This window comes from Chiloscyllium plagiosum, unplaced genomic scaffold (assembly GCF_037043375.1).
Source record: "Chiloscyllium plagiosum isolate Xiang-an unplaced genomic scaffold, Cpla_swu_hap1 HiC_scaffold_16, whole genome shotgun sequence".
In the NCBI taxonomy this organism is placed as follows: Eukaryota; Metazoa; Chordata; class Chondrichthyes; order Orectolobiformes; family Hemiscylliidae; genus Chiloscyllium; species Chiloscyllium plagiosum.
This window is the reverse complement of record NW_028270154.1, coordinates 31,101,586-31,121,521: the sequence shown is the minus strand read 5'-3', so window position 1 is coordinate 31,121,521 and position 19,936 is coordinate 31,101,586. Positions and strand designations below refer to the sequence as shown.

At 40.8% G+C, this 19,936-nt stretch overlaps 1 protein-coding gene across 1 annotated transcript in view; it reads right to left on the bottom strand.

The window, feature by feature from the left end:
- Positions 1–216: 216 nt before the first annotated feature.
- Positions 217–19,936, bottom strand: part of LOC122556568 (organic cation/carnitine transporter 2-like) — a 75,062-nt gene continuing 55,342 nt past the window's right edge. Inside the window, exons 6-10 of the mRNA XM_043703384.2 lie at positions 15,833–15,933; positions 12,374–12,588; positions 4,406–4,588; positions 2,203–2,338; positions 217–514 (exon numbers count right to left, since the gene is read on the bottom strand). Coding sequence (XP_043559319.2) covers positions 421–514; positions 2,203–2,338; positions 4,406–4,588; positions 12,374–12,588; positions 15,833–15,933 — 729 coding nt within the window. The 3' untranslated portion in view covers positions 217–420. The remainder of the gene's footprint in view (positions 515–2,202; positions 2,339–4,405; positions 4,589–12,373; positions 12,589–15,832; positions 15,934–19,936) is intronic.

Here is a 19,936-nt window from a genome sequence, read left to right as displayed (position 1 = left end):
GGACAGGCTAAACAGAGACATGCACAGGAATTCTTCAAGAACTGACATTCAAACCTGAACTCCATCAATAAACACATCGACTTGGCTCCCATTTACCAACCTCTAAGCAAAAGATCCAGAAATGATGTCACCCACCGGAACCGACCAAGACACATAAATAGAAAGCGGGACAGAAAATCAGCGTTTCACTGAAGGTTCACTGATGACGTTACCTCGTATGGTGACGAAATGTCTGAAAACAAACCTGCCAGCTCAGTGAGCAAACTTACAACCTGAACCTCATCCTGAGCTACAAATCTTCTCAGAAATCGCATTGCTAAGCATATTTGAAAAGGACATAATATTTGTTTATGATATAAAGTGAAAAGAAAGGATTGATTGCTCATTATCTGTTTCTGCCGATCTGTGTCCAGGGCTGGGTTATATATCCTCCCTTTTAGTGATCACCATATTGTTTTCTCTAGTTGTTTCACCTTGATAAGGATGATCTTTGTGTTTCCTTTTGTAATTGAACCTGTGATCAAATTAAAATAACACGTCATGTAAAAATTCATTGAACTTTTCCAGTCTTAGCATCTTGGGTACTTAGCGCTTACACAGCAGATTGTTTTTATATCAGTTAATTCAAGAAGGTTTAGTGCCAGATGATATAATAATAAAGTTTGTTGATATAACAAAACATTACTGTGCATTAGTTAACTAAGAGTGAAACATGCTGGGTTTTCTGGAAATGGAAATATAATTAATGTACTTTAGGGATCAGCACATTTCAATCAAAGTCAGTTTGATAGGAAAATTCAATGACAATTCAATGGAGGGAGGCATGAAAAGAAAATGTGTTCGAGCTAAGGCAGGAAGAAACATCAAGGTAATATGTATGTTTGGCTTACTTTGGTTAATGTGTTCCGAAATAAATCTGGCAGGAATTACAAATGGAATTTCATTCCTATTATCATGTAATATATCGATTGTTTTGCAATTTAATCTGGTGCAACTTGTTGCATTGAGACCTACAGATCAAGGGCTTATGAAATTGCTGCCAGACCTGCATTACATTTGCTGATCTGAAATTCTGGTGAAGATGTTAGCCTGAATGTTGGTGGTCCCTTGGAGTGCCAACCCAAGTCCCCATGCTAATCAACATGGGAGAAAAATAACAGCGGCATTAGTTATTATAAATTCTTTTAACAGTTTTCTTTATTAATTATAAAAGTGCATTTGTAAGTATCCTGCATGACAATAGGATGTCCAAAAGGGACTTACAACAAAATAAAAACTTTTGAAAGGTAGTGCTTAGTTTTTTCACAGTAGGAAACAATGCAGCCAAGTTACACACAGTGGGTTTCCAAGAATAGTAATGTGATAATAACCAGATAAACCATCACGTCTTAAAATCAGGATTTGAATTCCCATCCTTCTAATTCAGAGGTGAGAGCACCCCAACACAACCACAATGGATACTTGCTGAAATAAATGATAAAACTTTGAAGATGGGGTGTTAATTGAATGTGGTTAATAGAGATAGACAATAAGAGGAAGGAACTTTCAAGATTCAACCTCAATGGTCCTGGAATGATGGGGCTGAAGGTATGGTGTGTGCCGTTGGGGGCTGGGGGGTAGTAATGGTGATGGAGGCACTGGTAAGTATGAAAAACCCAATGGTTCTTTGCTACAAAGTGAAATGTGGAACTTGAATGAACCAAATAACCACATGACTTGACCCCTTAATTCTGAAACAGGAGATGATATATAATAAAATCACGGACAATAAATTGACTCTCATAGAGGCTCAGCTCTTTTTTGTAGATCCATCTCATTCCCTCTTGGTTCACCCTGTTCCTGACTACACCTTTTGCGTGCCAATTATCGACAGCTCAGCAAACCTATATTCAGAACCTCAATCTGTGCTGCAAATCTTCTGAAAATTGACATTGCAATCAACATTTCTGCATACCATTTTTTCAAAATCACTTTCAGAATAAACTAAACCCATTTGTCCCCTCAACCTCTACTCAAATTTTGTATTAGAGAATTACACATATCTTCATCATAAAACAGTTTCATTTTCCTTAATTGTCTATTTATACCTTTCAATGTGCTTCTACAGTACATCTAGTACAATGAATCCTTGCTCAAAGACAATCCTTGCTCTGTAACGTAAATTGAGAAACGGATTAAATTATAAAAACTGTACACATTTACCTCTTTATTTTCTCCATTTGATCAATGGTGTCTTTGAGTGGAATTTTGAATGTCTCAGGCAGAATCAAGGTCAGAATTGCTGAAAGCACCATCAAACATCCCAGTACAATGAAAGGCAGAAACTCATGATACAGACCTGTGAAAACATACAGCATAACTTGTTTCTAATATGAAGGCAAGCATATTAATGTAAAGTCGTAGAGAGTTCCTGCAACATAAGTCTTGAGATTAATGCACTTTAATGTGTTTAAAGACTTTTTTTAAAAATCACTTGTGGGATGTGAGTGTCACTGGCTGGCCAGATTCTATTGTCTGACCACAGATGCCCTTGAGAAGGTGGTGGTGAGTTGCTTTCTTGAACTCCTGCAGTCCATGTGTTGCAGGTAGACACAATGCTCTTAGGGAGACAATTCAAAATTTTCAACTAATGACAGTGAAGTAATGGTGCTGCATTTCCAAGACAGGATGGTGAGTGGCTTGGACGGGAACTTTGCAGGTGGTGGTGTTCCCATGTATCTGCTGCCCTTATCCATCTTGATGGAAGTGGTCATGTGTTTGGAAGGTACTGTTTAAGGATCTCTGGTGAATTTCTGCAGTGCATCTTGTATATAGTACACATTGCTGTTGCTGAATATCAATGGTAGAGGGTGTGGATGTAGTGCCAATTAAATATGCTCAAGTGTTATTGGAACAGCATCCATCCAGGAAAATGGGAAGTGACTTGTGCCTTGATGGAAGTGGTCATGTGTTTGGAAGGTACTGTTTAAGGATCTCTGGTGAATTTCTGCAGTGCATGGGTAGGCTTTGGGGAGTCTGGAGGTGGGATACTCACCACAGTATTCCTAGCATAAAATACCTAAGTATTTAAATTACATAATGTAATATTTCATTTCTACTTTTCAGTTATTTTTTTTATCTATTTTTCACCTTTCATCAGACATCATTTCTCATTGAAGAGGGAGACAATTTGTTCTCAGCAGAAGTTGCAGAATTAGTCTGTAATTTGATTAGATTCCCTCAATTTCTGGAAAAACAGCATGGATATGTTAGGAATTTATTGCACAAGTGATTACATCATAATGATGAAAAGATCAAACCAACAATCTCCATTTTGTATTACAAAATGCTATGTTTTGGTTTTAGATATTTTGTACCTCACCTACAGAAAGTGATGCAAATAAAATGGATGTCTTATTCTTGATTTGAATCTTGATAATTGTACTTATCATCCAAAACAACACAAGATATCATGGTTGATGACATTGATGACACTTAGCTCTACCTCACCAGCACCTCCCTCTACCATTTTTAACTTGTCATGTTGCTTGTCTGACATCCAGTCCTGGATAAACAGAAGCATATTTCAGCCAAATATTAGGAAGATTGAAATCAATGTCCCGCTACACAAGATCAAGTACTGTTTTAATTTGAATTTTTGCTTTCAATTATTTTCAATTCATCTCTTGAGTTCATCCAAAGATGTAATGACATCAGGATCCAAGACGAACTGACAGAACTCCGACTGGACACTAGGTTTTGTTGCAGTGTTTCATTGTGTAAGTGTTGCTTAATAGTACCATCACACCATCTTCTATCACTTAGCCAATGGCTGATAGTGGACAGCTGAAATTGTAATTATTCGAATCAGAATTGGTTCTGCTTTTTGTAAACAGGATATCTGTGGACAACACTCCACATGTTGGGAGGGATGTCAGTATTATCGCTTACCTGCATCAACATGACTATGGACATGGATAATTCTGGACTTGTTGTTGGGATTTTATCAGGGATTATAAACTTTGGTGTATCTAGTGCATTTGGTAATTGCCTGATATCACATGAATTGAATTGAATTGAATTGTCAGAAACTGGACATCTAACAGCTTCAGGAAGAGGTCCAGATGGATTACACACTTGTTCCATCTGGCTACACATTATTGTGAATGAATCCATCTTGACTTTTGCATTGATACGCACGCCTTTCCCATATTGAGAAAAGATATATTAATAGAGCCTATGACTCTGGTTAGGGATTAATTGTTCATCATCACTCATGCTTGAATATGGTAGAAGTACAAAGCTTTAATTTGATCAATTGGCTGCTACATTTCTTAATTTTGTCTACTGCACCTAACTTTTAAGTAAGCCTATCTTGCCTGCCTTGACTTTACATTGACCCACTGAAGTTAATCTGTTAACTTACCAAGGTAGAAAATGTATGGTGAGATGATGGTGGCTGCTCTGGAAGCTGTTGAGGACAGTCCTACACCCATGCTTCTTACAGCAGTTGGGTACAGCTCAGTACCATAGACATAAACAATTAGGAAGCCGCATGCAGCAGTAAATTTTCCAATCACCGTCAGTACTGTGGCTAGAACTGAAAGATCTGAAGAAAAATGTAGCAGTAAGGTAGTGTAAAAGCAAAAGACTGCTGATCCTGGAAACCTGAAACAAAAACATGAAGTAGTGGAGAAACTAAGCAGGTCTGTAGCATGTGTGGAGAGAGAAACAGAGTTAATGCCTTGAGTCTGTAATGATTCTTCTTCAGAACTATTCACCGTCCAGGAATTGATTCTTACTCTGCTATAGGAGATCAAACTAATTATCTGGTGAGTATCTGGTAAGTGACCAAGGTTTATACTATTCCTAAGATACAATAGAGGATAGCAAATGATGATAAGGTTAATAAAATATATAAAAACTTGAATTTTGTTATATAGTTGAACTAAATAATTAAATAGTTCCTTACAATGTATCAGGGAGAACACGTCATGTAATGTTTCACAGTTTCATCATGTTGTAGCTTCTTGATGCCAGTTTGGTCCAAAGCAAAAAATAATCTGCGTTCAAAGTTCAAACAGCTTCAGAGTTTGAGCTGGAGGCTGAGTCACAGACACCGCAATGGACTAGGAAAGGAAATTTAAACTGGAATCTTTGTAGCAGAACGCAGTTATACCTCTTAAGGTTGGGTCTTCTAATTTGGTCAATGCTCAGGGTCAGGTGAGTCTGACTGCAAGTGAGATGTAGAAGGGGACAGAAAGCAGGAACCTTAACCTTTGCAGTTGCCTAACTGGTCTGAGGTTTTCTTCAGCATGTCTGAATGACAATGAGATGGGAGTGGGTTGGGAAGCTAACTGGCCCATTGTACAGCAAGCCATTCAAGTGGAGTGAGCAGAAAAGAATGTCATGATAATAGTGAACAGTACAGTGAGAGAGGCAGGCACTGTTTGCTGCAGCAAGTAACATGAGTCCAGAATGCTGTGGCCAGATGAATAAATAAGAACTGAAACTTTGATAGTTATGATCTCTAGATTATTACCTGAGCCGAATGTAAATGAATGTAGGACAAGTCATATTAGAGGGATGAAAGTGTATCTCAGACTGGCATGGAAGAAGGGGATTCTGACTTGGGATGCATTGGCATCAGTACTGGCGAAAATGGAATCTGTAGCAATAGGATGGTCTCCACCTCTACAGAGCTGGGCCCCAGTCTGCTTGCCAAGTAGAGAAAGAAGTAGAGAGGCTTTAAAACTAAATCATGAGTGAAGTGATCAAATTTCCGAAGATGTATTAAGTCAAACAGTAGTGTCAAGGATAAAAGAGAAAATACAGTAAATGAGAAACCGACTGTGACAGAAAAGGATAGAAAGTATAAATTTAAGAGTCAAAGAACAGATGAAATCTGATATTTACAAAAATGTAAAACAGTAAAGCTAAAGGCTCTCTATCTGAACATACGTCACAATCAAAACAAAATAAATAGAAATAAATTAGTACAATGTGGTAGCCATTCCAAAGACCATGGCTGAGGATGATGGATTGAATCTCTAAGGACACAAGACATTTATGACAGGATGACAGAATTAATGACAGAAAACTTGGGAAATGTGGAGGGATGGCTATGTTAGTTAATTATGGCATCAGTACAATAAAGGCATGACCTATGTACTGGCAATCAATAAGTAGAAATGATCTGGGCAGGGTTAAGAAATTATAAAGGCAAGAAGGTACTTTTGAAAATGCCATATCGACCTTCTAACAGTAACCACATAATTGGGTGGAGCAGGAAGGAAAAAATGATGACAGTGTGTCAGAAACAGATCGTAATAATCATGGGAGATTATAATCAATTGAAAAATAGAATGGGCAAAGGTAGCTTTGATGAGGAGTTTGTAATATGTTTTAGGGTGGCTTCTTAATGTGGAATGTTCTAAACTAATCAGAGAGAAAGCTATATTGGACTTGCCAAAAACAGCACTAACTTAAGGGCTCATCATAGCGGTGACCCAGGTTAGCAGCAACAGCAAATGACCGAATTTTGTATCAGTTTTAAGGATGGGCCCAAGAATTTTTTTTTAAATGATAGGAATTATGAGGGCATGAAAGTAGAGCTGATGATGGTAAATAGATAAACTAAAGTTCTAGGATGGTCAATAGGGTGAAAGGGAAGGTTGGTAGGTATAGGGAATGCTGAAGGACTAAAGAAATTGAGGGTTTGGTTAAGAAAAAGAAGGGTGCATATGTAAGGTATAGGCAGCATAGTTCGAGTGAATCCTCAGAAGAGTATAAAGACAGTATGAATATACTTAAGAGGGAATTCAGGGGGGCAAAAAGGGGACATGAGATAGCTTTGGCAAATAGAATTAAGGAGAATCCAAAGGGTTTTTACAAATATATTAAGGACAAAAGGGTAACTAGGGAGAGAATACAGCCCCTCAAAGATCAGCAAGGAGGCCTTTGTGTGGAGCTGCAGAAAATGGGGGAGATACTAAATGAGTATTTTGCATCAGTATTTACTGTGGAAAAGGATATGGAAGATATAGACTCTAGGGAAATAGATGGTGACATCTTGCGAAATGTGCAGATTACAGAGGAGGAAGCGCTGGATGTCTTGCAAATGGGTAAATGTGGATAAATCCCCAGGACCTGATCAAGTGTACCCGAGAACTCTGTGGGAAGCTAGAGAAGTGATTGCTGGGTCTCTTGCTGAGATATTTGTATCATCGATAGTCACAGGTGAGGTGCCAGAAGACTGGAGGTTGGCAAACATGATGCCACTGTTTAAGAATGTTGGTAAGGACAAGCCAGGGAACTAAAGACCTGTAAGCTTCACCTCGGTGGTGGGCAAGTTGTTGGAGGGAATCCTGAGGGACAGGATGTACACATATAGGAAAGGCAAGGACTGATTAGGGATAGTCAACATGGCTTTGTGCATGAAAAATCATGTCTCACAAACTTGATTGAGTTTTTTGAAGAAGTAACAAAGAAGATTGATGAGGCCAGAGCAGTAGATGTGATCTAAATGGACTTCAGTAATGCGTTCGACAAGGATCCCCGTGGGAGATCGATTAGCAAGGTTAGATCTCATGGAATACAGAGAGAACTAGCCACTTGGATACAGAACTGGCTCAAAGGTGGTGGTGGAGGGTTGTTTTTCAGCCTGGAGGCCTGTGACCAGTGGAGTGCTACAAGGATCGGTACTGGGTCCTCTACGTTTTGTCATTTACATAAATGATTTAGATGCGAGCATAAGAGGTACAGTTAGTAAGTTTGCAGATGACACCAAAATTGGAGGTGTAGTAGACAGTGAAGAGGGTTACCTCGGATTACAACAGGATCTGGACCAGATGGGCCAATGGGCTGAGAAGTGGCAAATGGAGTTTAATTCAGATAAATGCGAGGTGCTGCATTTTGGGAAAGCAAATCTTAGCAGGACTTATACACTTAATTGTAATGTCCTAGGGAGTGTTGCTGAACAAAGGGACCTTGGAGTGCAGGTTCATAGCTCCTTGAAAGTGGAGTCACATGTAGATAGAATAGTGAAGAATGCATTTAGTATGCTTTCTTTTATTAGTCAGAGTATTGAGTACAGGAGTTGGGAGGTCATGTTGCAGCTGTACAGGACATTGGTTAGGCCACTGTTGGAATATTGTTTGCAGTTCTGGTCTCCTTCCAATCAGAAATATGTTGTGAAACTTGAAAGTGTTCAGAAAAGATTTACAAGGATGTTGCCTGGGCAGTAGGGTTTGAGCTACAAGGAGAGGCTGAACAGGTTGGGGCTGTTTTCCCTGGAGCGCCAGAGGCTGAGGGGTGATCTTATAGAGGTTTACAAAATTATGAGGGGCATGGATAGGGTAAATAGGCAAAGTCTTTTCCCTGGGGTCGGAGAGTCCAGAACTTGAGGGCATAGGTTTAGGGTGAGAGGAGAAAGATATAAAAGAGACCAACTGGGCAACTTTTTCACGCATAGGGTGGTACGTGTATGGAATGAGCTGCCAGAGGATGTGGTGGAGGCTGGTACAATTGCAACATTTAAGAGGCATTTGGATGGATATATGAATAGGAAGGGTTTGGAGGGATATGGGCCGGGTGCTGGCAGGTGGGACTAGATTGGGTTGGGATATCTGGTCGGCATGGACGGGTTGGACTGAAGGGTCTTTTTCCATGCTGTACATCTCTATGACTCTATATAGTGGCAGGCATTTAAGGAAATAGTTCAGAATGTACAGAAAAAATACTTTCCAAAGTATCCACATGGTTTTGTGAAAAAGAAATCATGCGACAAAGCTGTTGGCTTTCTTTGAGGAGTAACATAAGTTGTACATAAAGGGAACCAGTGGCTATGCAGCAGCTAGATTTCCATAAGGGTCTTTTTCAGATTGGCCAGATACAAAGTGTAGAGATTGGTGCTGAGATCTCAAGTATTTGTAATTTATATACATGACTCAGATGAAGGTATAGAAGATATGGTCGTCAAAGTTGCTCTGAGCCAAAGACAGATAGAAAATAAGCCAGGAAGAGGGTAAGGTAGCTACAAAAACATAATGGGGTGGACTTTTTGAGGCGTGGCAAACTCCTGGAGAATGGTGAATGGGTTGCAGCTGAAGTTGGGGTTGAGGAGGGATGTCGGCTACAGAACAGGGGTCGGAGAGCTGGGTCTCAAATGGATGGAGGCAGATCGGGTCTGCCATGCTGGAAGAGGAAGTGGCGGGGGGATAGATCCATACTGAACAAAAGGGGTGTCGGCTCACAATGATGGCCTGTCTCTTCCCCTAACTAATGAATCCCCCATCATTACAGCTCTTCCTTCCTCCTTTCCTATACATCTCATCCACTTGCAGTGCTATGAACATGAATCTTACTGCACTCAACTTGAGGAACCAGAACCTTTATCAAGTTGCAAAGTGGAAAACAATTTGTAAGCTGGATCCCAGGTGCCTCCTGCACCAGGTGCCTGATGGCCAGTCATTCCTTTCCTTCCTCCAGGCCCTTAAGCTGCAGTGTGACCACCTTGCTGGATGTGCTTTCAACATTAGCCTCCCTGGAGCTCATGTTTCTGTAGCAGGAAGCACTTCCTGTACATGTCTAGATGTCCATTCTTGCCCTCTCACATGTTACAGACCACATGTTCCAGGTCTTAAACTTTCATGTACTTACCCATGCTTTCTTAATTACTTTGTCTTAAACTTACTTCCCTTAAATTAACTTCACCATCTCCCCCCCCCCCACTTATCTTACATCAGCTTTACTTATTGTTATGTTCTGTTATTAAAATGGCCCTGACTTTCACTTATTTCTGGTTTCCGAACTAGTCCCTTCTTTCAAAAGCAATAACACAATTTTCTAATTTATAGCAATGTACAAACAAAGCCTAACTTCAATTTCTTCCCAACGAATAAACTACAGATTTCTGTGATTTCACTCGTTTTTTTCCAAACTCAATGCAGGCTAGTTTCTAGCAGCTGATGTGTCCCTGCTCCTTTGAGGTAAGTGCTACATGAATTGCAAAAAAATAGCATTTAAGTTCAGCAAGTCGTCAGGAAGCCAAACGGAAAGTTCTCCTTTATTGCAAATACAATGGAGGTCTTGCTAAAGTATGCATGGATGGAAATGTGTTGCTGGAAAAGCGCAGCAGGTCAGGCAGCATCTAGGGAACAGGAGAATCGACGTTTCGGGCATTAGCCCTTCTTCAGGAAGGCCCGAAACGTCGATTCTCCTGTTCCCTAGATGCTGCCTGACCTGCTGCGCTTTTCCAGCAACACATTTCCATCTCTGATCTCCAGCATCTGCAGACCTCACTTTCTCCTTAAAGTATGCATGGCACTAGTCAGACCATACTTGGACCACTGTGAAAAGATTTGGTCCTCTTATCTCAGGAAAGATACTGACCTTGACATTGGAGGCCATTCAGAGTAGATTCACTGGATTGATTCTCGGCCAAGAGGAACTTTCTCTTCGGTAAGTTGGGCTTGTACTTATTTGAGTTTATAAGAATAAAAGGAGATCATAATGGAACATATAAGAGTTTTAGGTGGTTTGACAAGGTAAGTGTGAGGCCATTCTTTCCTCTTGTGGAAGAGTCTATGATCAAAAGGCATAATCTCAGAGATAGGGATCACCTTAAGACAGAAATGAGAAGGAATTTTTTTCCCTCAGAGTTTGGTGATTCTGAGGAATTCTGTAGAGCAGAGTGCTGTCAAGATCACATCCTAAGTATATTAAATGAGATTTTAATCAGTCAGGGCATTAAGGGAAAGAAATCGAGGGAATAGGAATCATTTTAGTTAATGCCATATGAAGCAAGAGCATAGATGTTTGAGGAAGTATATTTGATATCTGACACACTCAAAGTCTTGGGATGAGAAGGATGAGGAAGGATAATAAACCACAGACACATTCATAGTGAGCATTGGACATGAATTTGGAATAGACAGTTTTGGTCCCAGGATGAAGAGAAAATCTGATTGGAAGGTTTTAAGCATAGAATTGCAGAAGAAATGGAAAAACTTCAGGGAAGCCGCAACAGATTCAGGGTTTTGGGAGAGGGAAGAGAATTTTAAAACTGAGCGAAAATTTGATAGGATATTTTTGACAATGGTGTTAAGGCTGGTGGTTTTGAAAGGAGGAGGATGCATGCTCAGTGTGCAGACAAAGTCAGCTAATATTAGAGCTTGAAAGGAAAGTTGGTTAGTCAGGATTCTAGTGGCTATGTGTGCATTTATCTTAGGCAAGGGTTATCAGAAGCAGATCTCCATTTGATGCACTATAAGTCTCATTGTAATACCTTTACAGGTTTATTGACGCTGAAACTTAATGGAAACCAGAATTTGCCATAACTGGGCATAATTCTGCCAACATACCTATATGAGACAACAGCACAGGTTTGGGGCTAGGGTTTGTGGCTTCAACTGAAAATGTATACAGGATGGATTTAATTCACAACAAAATATGCCATATTTTAACAATATACTGGCTCCAATTATGACATTTAATTGCAACAAAATTTAAATAACTTTCAACTGCTCCATATTATAAACTTTGAGTAAATTTAAGGTCTTCTGTAGTTTTTCTTTTGCAACTAAGGATGAAAATGTGACTTCTTCAATTGACTTCTTCTCCTGATGCTGTTCTGTAAAGCATGAAATGTACAACATTGGCATGAGATTATTCAATCCCAATTTTCTTTCTGGTATTACTCTGCTCCCAGCATGTCATCTTTGTTTAAGTAGCAAAGATGCCTGAACCTATAAAAGATTATCACTGTTTGTTGAACAGTGTTGCAGAATGCTAAAATCTATTAAGAGTAGCAAAAACTCTAGGTATAATCCTGAGTAGCCATTCTTGGACCTGATGAGAAAAGCCTTCATGTGCAAAAATCTTAAAATAATCTGTCTGAAATAGATATCAAGGTGTCCACATCAAGGATAAGGGAGGAAATGGGCTCAGACTAAAGGGGGTGGAATAGGAGAGGCCTGTTTTGGGTACCTGTTCCCTGGCAATTGAGTGTGAGGATATAATTGAACAAATGATTTTCATGAGGTACCCACTAGCTGTTAGAATTAAATTACATAAGCAGGGTCTTGGGAAGGGACACTCACGTCAGAATAAGGTCGAAGCTAAATGAGAAGAGATTACTGCTTCTCCATCTTCTGTCCATGAATCCAAACAAGGATCAGAAAAACATCCTGTTCTGTATTGTTTGTCTAGTTATTCTGATTCATTTGAGTTTGACACCTGCTCTGCCAATGTTCAATAAACTGTTGTAAACCATTTGAATCTCCTTTTAGTCATTTGTGACCGTCATGTACATTTCAATATAGCATGAAATTTTCCTTTGTAATATTTAACAAAGACAGTTTGTAATAATTTTAAGTGCACTGCTAGCATTTACTTGAAGGTATAATCTGGATGAGCAAAAGGACAACTCCACCAAGAAAAAGAATGCCTGAAAGGCTGAACCTTCGGGGAAACCTCTGGAGAAAACTGTAAGCAGCTATAGCGGCTGGAACTTCAATGACACCCATCAAGAAGCAGTTCAGATAGTCATCGCCATGGAGATTGGGCACATTCAAAGACAGACCATAGTATCCAGTTGCCAGAACCATCCTGCAACAAAATGAAAAATCTTATGATAAAATTTTTGTTTTTAAACTTCTTCCATACCTCTTTCCATTTTAGTTTTACTTGGATTTTCTTTCTTCTTCACTAATGCTTCCTGCATCGACGGTGCCCAGAAAAGGCCAGGCAGCAGATCTGCGCTCCATATTCAGAATTAATGCCAAATATTAGACATTCAACTGGAAGATGCCCTACAGGCAACAAATTTCTAAAGAACTCCCTTCTCTATTGAGAAGCAGCAACATCTTTATTGTCTTTTGCTTGGTAAATCCAGCACTGTACACATGACCTGAATGCATGATTCCATTCCATTTGCTCAGGGTACAACGTGATATATTAGTTGCCAATTATCCATCCAGTTGCTGAAAGACTGAGAAAGCAGGTTTCTTGTACCGTCCCAGGATAGATGCAACTTGACTCAAAAAAGTGCAAAGTGATAAAGAACAAAGAGAGACAATGCAAGCCAAATAGTACAATTTAAAGGGATGGAAGAACTGAAAGACCTGAGTGTATTTTTGCTCAAATTCCTGAAGGTTTCAGCAAAGACATTGAAAAATTTAATAAAGCATTTTACATTTGGGCTTTATAGGTGGAAGTTTAGTTTGCCAGAGTGAGCACAGTTTGGTGCAGTTTGGAAGCTAAAACTGCAATATTTCCAGCATGTTAGGAAACAGTTAAAAATTTGTCACCTTTTATATTCAAGTGGAGCATGACAACTGGTGGGCGTTCGTATGAGCACAGGGAACTCCTGTGGGATAGGCAGATCTGCTGTAAACGTATTCTAAAAACCTGTAAAATGCTGCACACCAGATCTTATGCAGATTGGGACTCTTTTTTTTATGTCATGAAAGCACTGTACTTCTGACAAGAGATTCCAAACAGAGATCTTTCAGAAATATTCCCTCATAGTGCAGAGCAGTCAGGGAAAGGCAAACCATGCCCTGTTTCATAGCTGTCATCTCCTGTATTCTCAAATATAAAAATCACAGGCAGCCATTTTAATACAGATTGTCAAAAAGTACGGTTAAGGTAAATGTGAACTTAGGGTGCAATGTGTGTAAGTGTTTGGTAAGCAGGTGGGTAGGCTTAGGGTACCATGATGTAGATTGTCAGAATGTTAGGTGCTAAATGGGTAGAGGGATAGAATGCCAGGTGGATAGGAACCCTGGTAATTGAAGAAGTATTTGGGTAAGTGGTAGATTGGGGTTGGTGGTAACAATCAGATCAGGTCGGGCTGAGGTAGGGGGCAGTGGGTGTCCATTCTGAAGTTGGCAAAGTGTGTGTGTGTGAGAACTGGGGGGGGAGCTGGATTAGGTCCAGAATGAGGTAAAAGATATCAGATCCGGCAGTCAGGCAAATTGAGAATATTGGGTTGCAGGGGGTTATTAGGTCCATTGCATAAAGAGGCAGGTCCAGTGGCTGGGTAGATGTCAGGTGCTGGGGTCAGAATGATCGAAGACCTAAAATCAAAATAGAGAATGAATAGTAAAAGAACCAAAAACAACTCCACTCAAGGAAAAGGGTTTTATGCAGCATATGGTTAGGAGCCAGAAAGGATTTGTAAAAGGAATTTTGATCATTGTCTGAAGGGAAATTCATTGCAGCATTACAGAGAAAGGTGGAAGTGAGATTGAATTGTTCTTATGGACAGCCAGGACAGACGTGATGCGCAACTATTCTATGATTTTCTAAGAAATGAAAACAGGAGTAGGCCATATGGCTCTTCTATCCTGTTCCTGAAGACTGTGGCTGACCTTTGATCACAAATCCATCTTTCTGAATTATCTGCATATTCCTTAATTCATATTATCCAAAAATCTATTGAAGTCTGTCTCAAATATAACTGAAGTTGACAGGCAGGAGACTGGAAGCTAGAAGAAAACAGCAAACCAGGCAGCATCAGGAGGTGTAGAAGTCAACGTTTAGGATGTAACCCTTCTTCAGGATTGGGGGTGGGTGTCAGGGGAGTTGCAGATAAAGGGGGTAGTGAGAGCAGGGTGGTGAAGTGGAGATAGATGAAAACAGGTAGAGGGTATGACCTGGTTGATCAATGGAAGGAATGAATCCATTTGGTGGCAGGGAACAGTGGCAATGGGGGTGAGGGGATGGGAAGGTAGTGGGGGGATGGGGAGGGAGGTTATTTGAAATCGGAGAACTCAATGCTGAGTCCTCCGGGCTGTAGAGTGCCCAGGCGGAAGAAAAGGTATTGCTCCTCCAATAGAAGCTGTGGTTTGTTTTGGCAATGGAGGAGGCCAAGGATAGTCATGTTGGAAAGGGAGTGGTTGAGAAATTAAAATGGGTGGTGACTGGAAGGTCCAGTTGGCCCCTGCAGACGTTCAGTGAGCCGTTCACTAAATTTACATTCGGTCTCCCCAGTGTACAGAAGACCACATTGGGCACACCTGTTGCAGTAAACTAGGTTGGAAGAGAGGCAGGTGAACCTCTATCTCACCTAGAAGGACTGTTTGAGGCTCTGGGTGGAGGTGAGGGGGGTGGTGTACTGGCAGGTTTTGCATCTTTTCTGGTTGTAGGGGAAAGTACCTGGGGGCTGGGTGGCGGGGGTGATGTGGACCCTGGACTATCAGAGGGAACGGTCTTTGCAGAAGGCAGAGAGGATGGGGAGAGGAAGATGTCCTTGGTAGTGTGGTCTATTTGGAGTAGGCAGAAGTGTTCAAGGATGATGCGTTGGATGAGGAGACTAGTGGGGTGATAGGTGCGAACAAGGGATACTCTGTCCTTATTATGATGGGGGGGAGGGGGGGAGTGTTCAGATCTGTCGAACGGGGAATGGAAGTGGTGTGGCAGAGGGCTGTCTAGATGATGGTGGGAGGAAAAGTGCGTTGTACTTTTGTCTACCAAAATAGATAGACATCATGAGTGGCATGTTTCCTCATCCGAGCAGATGCAGTGGAGGTGGAGGAATTGGGAGAATGGAATGGAGTTTTTGCAGGATACTGGGTGGGAGGAGGTATAGTCCAGGTAATTATGGGAGTCTGTAGGTTTGGAGTAGAAATCCAACAAGTGGTAAGAATTTGAAGTGAACTGCTTGATAGAATCATGGAAAGAGATTAAATAGCAGCATTCATGGAGAATTCAGTAAGTACATGAAAAATAAATCATTGCAAGGAAATGGGGAAACAGCAGATAAGTGGGACTAATTGGATAGTGATTCATAATAATCAGCGAAGGGACAATGCACAAATGGTCTCTTTCAGTGCTGTACAATACTTACCATATTATAATGTTCAGGATCGTGGTAGTCCGGATATTAGAGGTTGTAAACAAGTGCATAACTGCTTGGGATTGATTACTTTTAGCTTTCATATCTTGGAGCTGGAAAGAAAACAAAAATTTAGCATTCTTACTGATGAGAAAACATTATTATTACCAATGACTATTAATTCATATCGGGCATTGGTGATCCTGAAAAGTATTGGTTATTACAGTTGTGGATTCTTGTTTTCCTCTGCCCTTGTCACTTGTCCTGTTTACTTGGTAATTTGTTTTCTTAAAGAAAAAGGATGTTTAATAAAGATACAGTCAAAGTCTCATTGTCTATGCCTTGTGCCATGTCACAGTTCATAATGGTGTCTTTAAAATGGAATATTGTTCACATAGTTTCAATCTCAATCAAGGTTTGGATAGAAAAATTGTTTTTGTGGGTTAAGGTTATTGTACAATTTAGTTCATTGAAGTAGAAATTGTAATGAGGTTACATAGTATAGTTCTTTCTACAATTTCCTATAGACCTGACTGTGTGGGGAATAATAGCAGGATTTAACATTTTGTGTGGAATCTTGCACAGGCCTGAATGATGTGGGCTTTGGTGAAGATTGGGAGGAGTCCAGTGAGGCTTATCTCAACATCGGGAATGACCCAGTCTTTAAACTGGTTTCCAGATGCCAAGGCGAGATTCTTGCTAGTTATCCATTAAGAAGACTAATTGTTAGTTTATAGATCATGCTTCATTGGTGCGCAGCTTTCTATCATACCATTTACCATAAGCACAGAAGACACCGAAAATTCTTGACATAGACGTCAAAATAGGCACCTAGTGCTTTCAGCCAGCTGCAAAGAGCCTCCATGTTGGTCACCATGCAACAATATTTCAGGGCACAATCCATGCTACTAGTTACACACTCTGATCATACATGGGCATTGGCATCTAATAATTGCCAACCACTCAGAATCCTCATGACAATTCTCCAATTAATTTGCAGGACACAAAAAAAGTAGAGACTGCATTGCAGGGCACATTGGCAACTAGCATTTAAATGTTGCTGCAAGGACACTTTTCATGTAGGGACAGGGATCCAGCTCACAAACCGGACCAGGGTGCAATTCATGGCTGCTCGCTTGCCTTCTTAGCGCTCACTCACTTAGTGACTTCCTGCATACTCACATTAACCCTGCCTTGCCTTGCTCTGTGTTTGCACAGTCACACAACCAAGCTGCTTGCCCTTCTGCTCAAGTCCTTAGTCAAAGGAGTGGACATCTTGCGATATGGCACTTTACTATGTCAATCTCACATTTGCACCAATTAAGCAGCCAACACACTGCATGTGATGAAAGCGAACAGACATGTCTGAGAGTCTTAAGGGAGTAGTCTTCACTGAATTCCATGAGGCACCCATCATGTAGAGTTTGGCACAGTAAGTCAAGTGCAGACTCTGATACTCTGTGGTTCAGGGGATTGATCAAAATTGGGTGTCCGATTGCGGTGTTCTCAATGAGGGCATCCATGCCTCTACAGTTAAGGGAATGAGGCATGATCGGTCAAGTGATTCCATAGCAGCCAGTACGGGGTTAGGACTAATGCAGTTGAGAAGATGCACAGGCATCGGTCAGAGGTTTGGGCACTTCTCATCAGGGGCTGTCCATGTAGGCTGCTCAAATATGTAATCTGTTGGATACAGCAAGAAAAACTAATGGGAAAGGGGTGTGATGGGTGTCTAGTGGGGGGGGAGAGGGGAACTGCTGCTGCAGGAAGGAGATTTGGGAACCTGCTTCAGGCTTGGGGATGAACAGAATGAAAGGAGGAACTTTATTTGTAAGGAAGAATATGGTAAAGCCCAATATTCTCTATTTGTAGTGGGTGAGGAGTCCTTAATCTTTAAAATCCAGTTTTTATAAATATAGGGCTGGCATCAGTATAAATGAATGTGGCCAAAATAGACATTGGAGTTCCTGATTTTCAACGGCATCACTTTGCTGTGTTGTGTTTGTTGTGAATCACACCACATGCTGAATAATTCCAGCACACCTCAGATACTTCCACTATGATTTAAATGAGGTAAAGCACAGTTTATATTTCCTCTTTGTTTTTCTTGAGAACCTAATGGCTATGGAGAAAGCGAGGACTGCGGATGCTGAACTATCAAAAGTCGAAAAGGGTGGTACTGGAAAAGCACAGCAGGTCAGGCAGAATCAGAGAAGCAGGAGAGTCAACATTTCAGGCATGAGCTCTTCATTAGGAATTCCTGATGAAGGGTTTATGCTAAAATGTCGATTCTCCTGCTCCTCGGATGCTGCCTAACTTGCTGTATTTTTCCAGTGCTACCCTTTTTGAACCTAATGACTATGTACATTCAAATAAGGAAGGTCACCTAGCCCTAAATCACCTGGTTGTTGAGTTGTCAGAAATTGGATATTTGACTGTACAAATGTTTTCAGGATTGGCAGTGGGCCATTCCTCCATTAGTCGGTTGATACACAAATATTTCTGAGTCTAGGTCAGAATTGAAACCTTGCATATTTCTACGGCATTTACTTTAGTATCCAAGGAATGCCAGACATATTAACACCTGGGTAACTCCAAACTGACAACTCCAATCATTATCCTGAAAGTCCCAAGGTTCACCTGAGTACCTACACAATCACCTGATTATACCTGAGTTGACCTGGTAACTCCTGACTGACCCAACCACTCCACCCAGTTTCTCCCCTCACCAAAATGACTAATTCCCAACCACTTACCTGCATAACCTGGAGGCACAGTGGTTCAGTGGTTAGTAATGCTGCCAAATAGTGCCAGCAACCCAAGTTCAATTCCAGCTTTGAATCTCTGTCCGAGTGGAGTCTGCATGTTCTCTCAGTGTCTGCATATGTTTTTATCCATTGGTCCGGTTTCTTGCTCATAAAGATGTCCTGTTTAGGTGGATTGGCCAAGCTAAAATTGCCTGCAGTGTCCAGGGATGTGCAAGCCAGTTGGATTGGGAATGGGAAGTTGCAGGGTTAGGGGAATGGGTCTGGGTGGAATGGTCTTCCGAGGCTCAGTGTGGAGTCGATGGGCCGAATGGCTTGTTTCTTCTCTGTCGTGATTCTATGATCGTTTCTATAAACCTGACCATCTGTCTACCTCGCTGACTTGATCGAATTACATCTAGACCACTTGACGGCCTTCCTCATCATCCAATTAACCACTAGGATCAACCAGTCAACAGCCCCCCCCAACACAAACTAACTACCCTCCTCCTCTAACTTGCTTAGTCACTCACAAATCTGAACAATTCGCACCTCACCCAGCTAACCACTGAGAACCATTCATTCACTCATCCATACATCCATTCATTCATTTACACATCCACTCACTAACAGTCAACTACTTAACATTTAAACTTTGCAGGTGGTGGCCAGTGTCAAAAAAAGGGATGCAAAATGTTTTCCCATGACTCTGCTTTGCTACAGTGGTGTTCCCAGCAGGGTTTTCTGCACAGTTCTGTGATATTTGGGATTGGAAGATCATCTCACAATGACTGGCAATGTTTTACCATGGATCACTGGACCAAGCAATTTTTTTTATCGTATCTTGAATCTGTCAATACTAGTCATTTCATCTCAGTAGTAGCTTCCATGGAGAAGCCAGTATGACATCTTCAATCTGTGACAGCAGATTTTTATTCTCAATTTGCTGAATTGTGTGGACTCTTCTTTCTTGGCAAGATCATTGTCCTTAGAATTGATAATCCTTCCTGGGAAATTAAAACATTGAACAGTTCTTCTTGAGTGTGCACCTTCGCAGCATCTGACTTGAATCTATCAGTGTGATGTGTTCACCAAGCTGTGCTGCTTTCTGAATTATATCAGTTAAAGATTCATCAGTGAGCTAAAATGGGATATACTGCTCATTATTTGCATTACCTCACACATTTTGCTGCTCCTTGGAATCCAAACTATTTTCAGTCTTGATGGGAGGCAGAAAACAATTCTATCAACTCTGAATAGTCGGAGGTTATACAATGCATTATGAGATTTTCATTGTTTTTGGAGATTCTAGGCTGTCATACCACGAAGCAGGTTTTGGTTAAGCATTTGGCAATCCCCAGCTGTCGTTGTT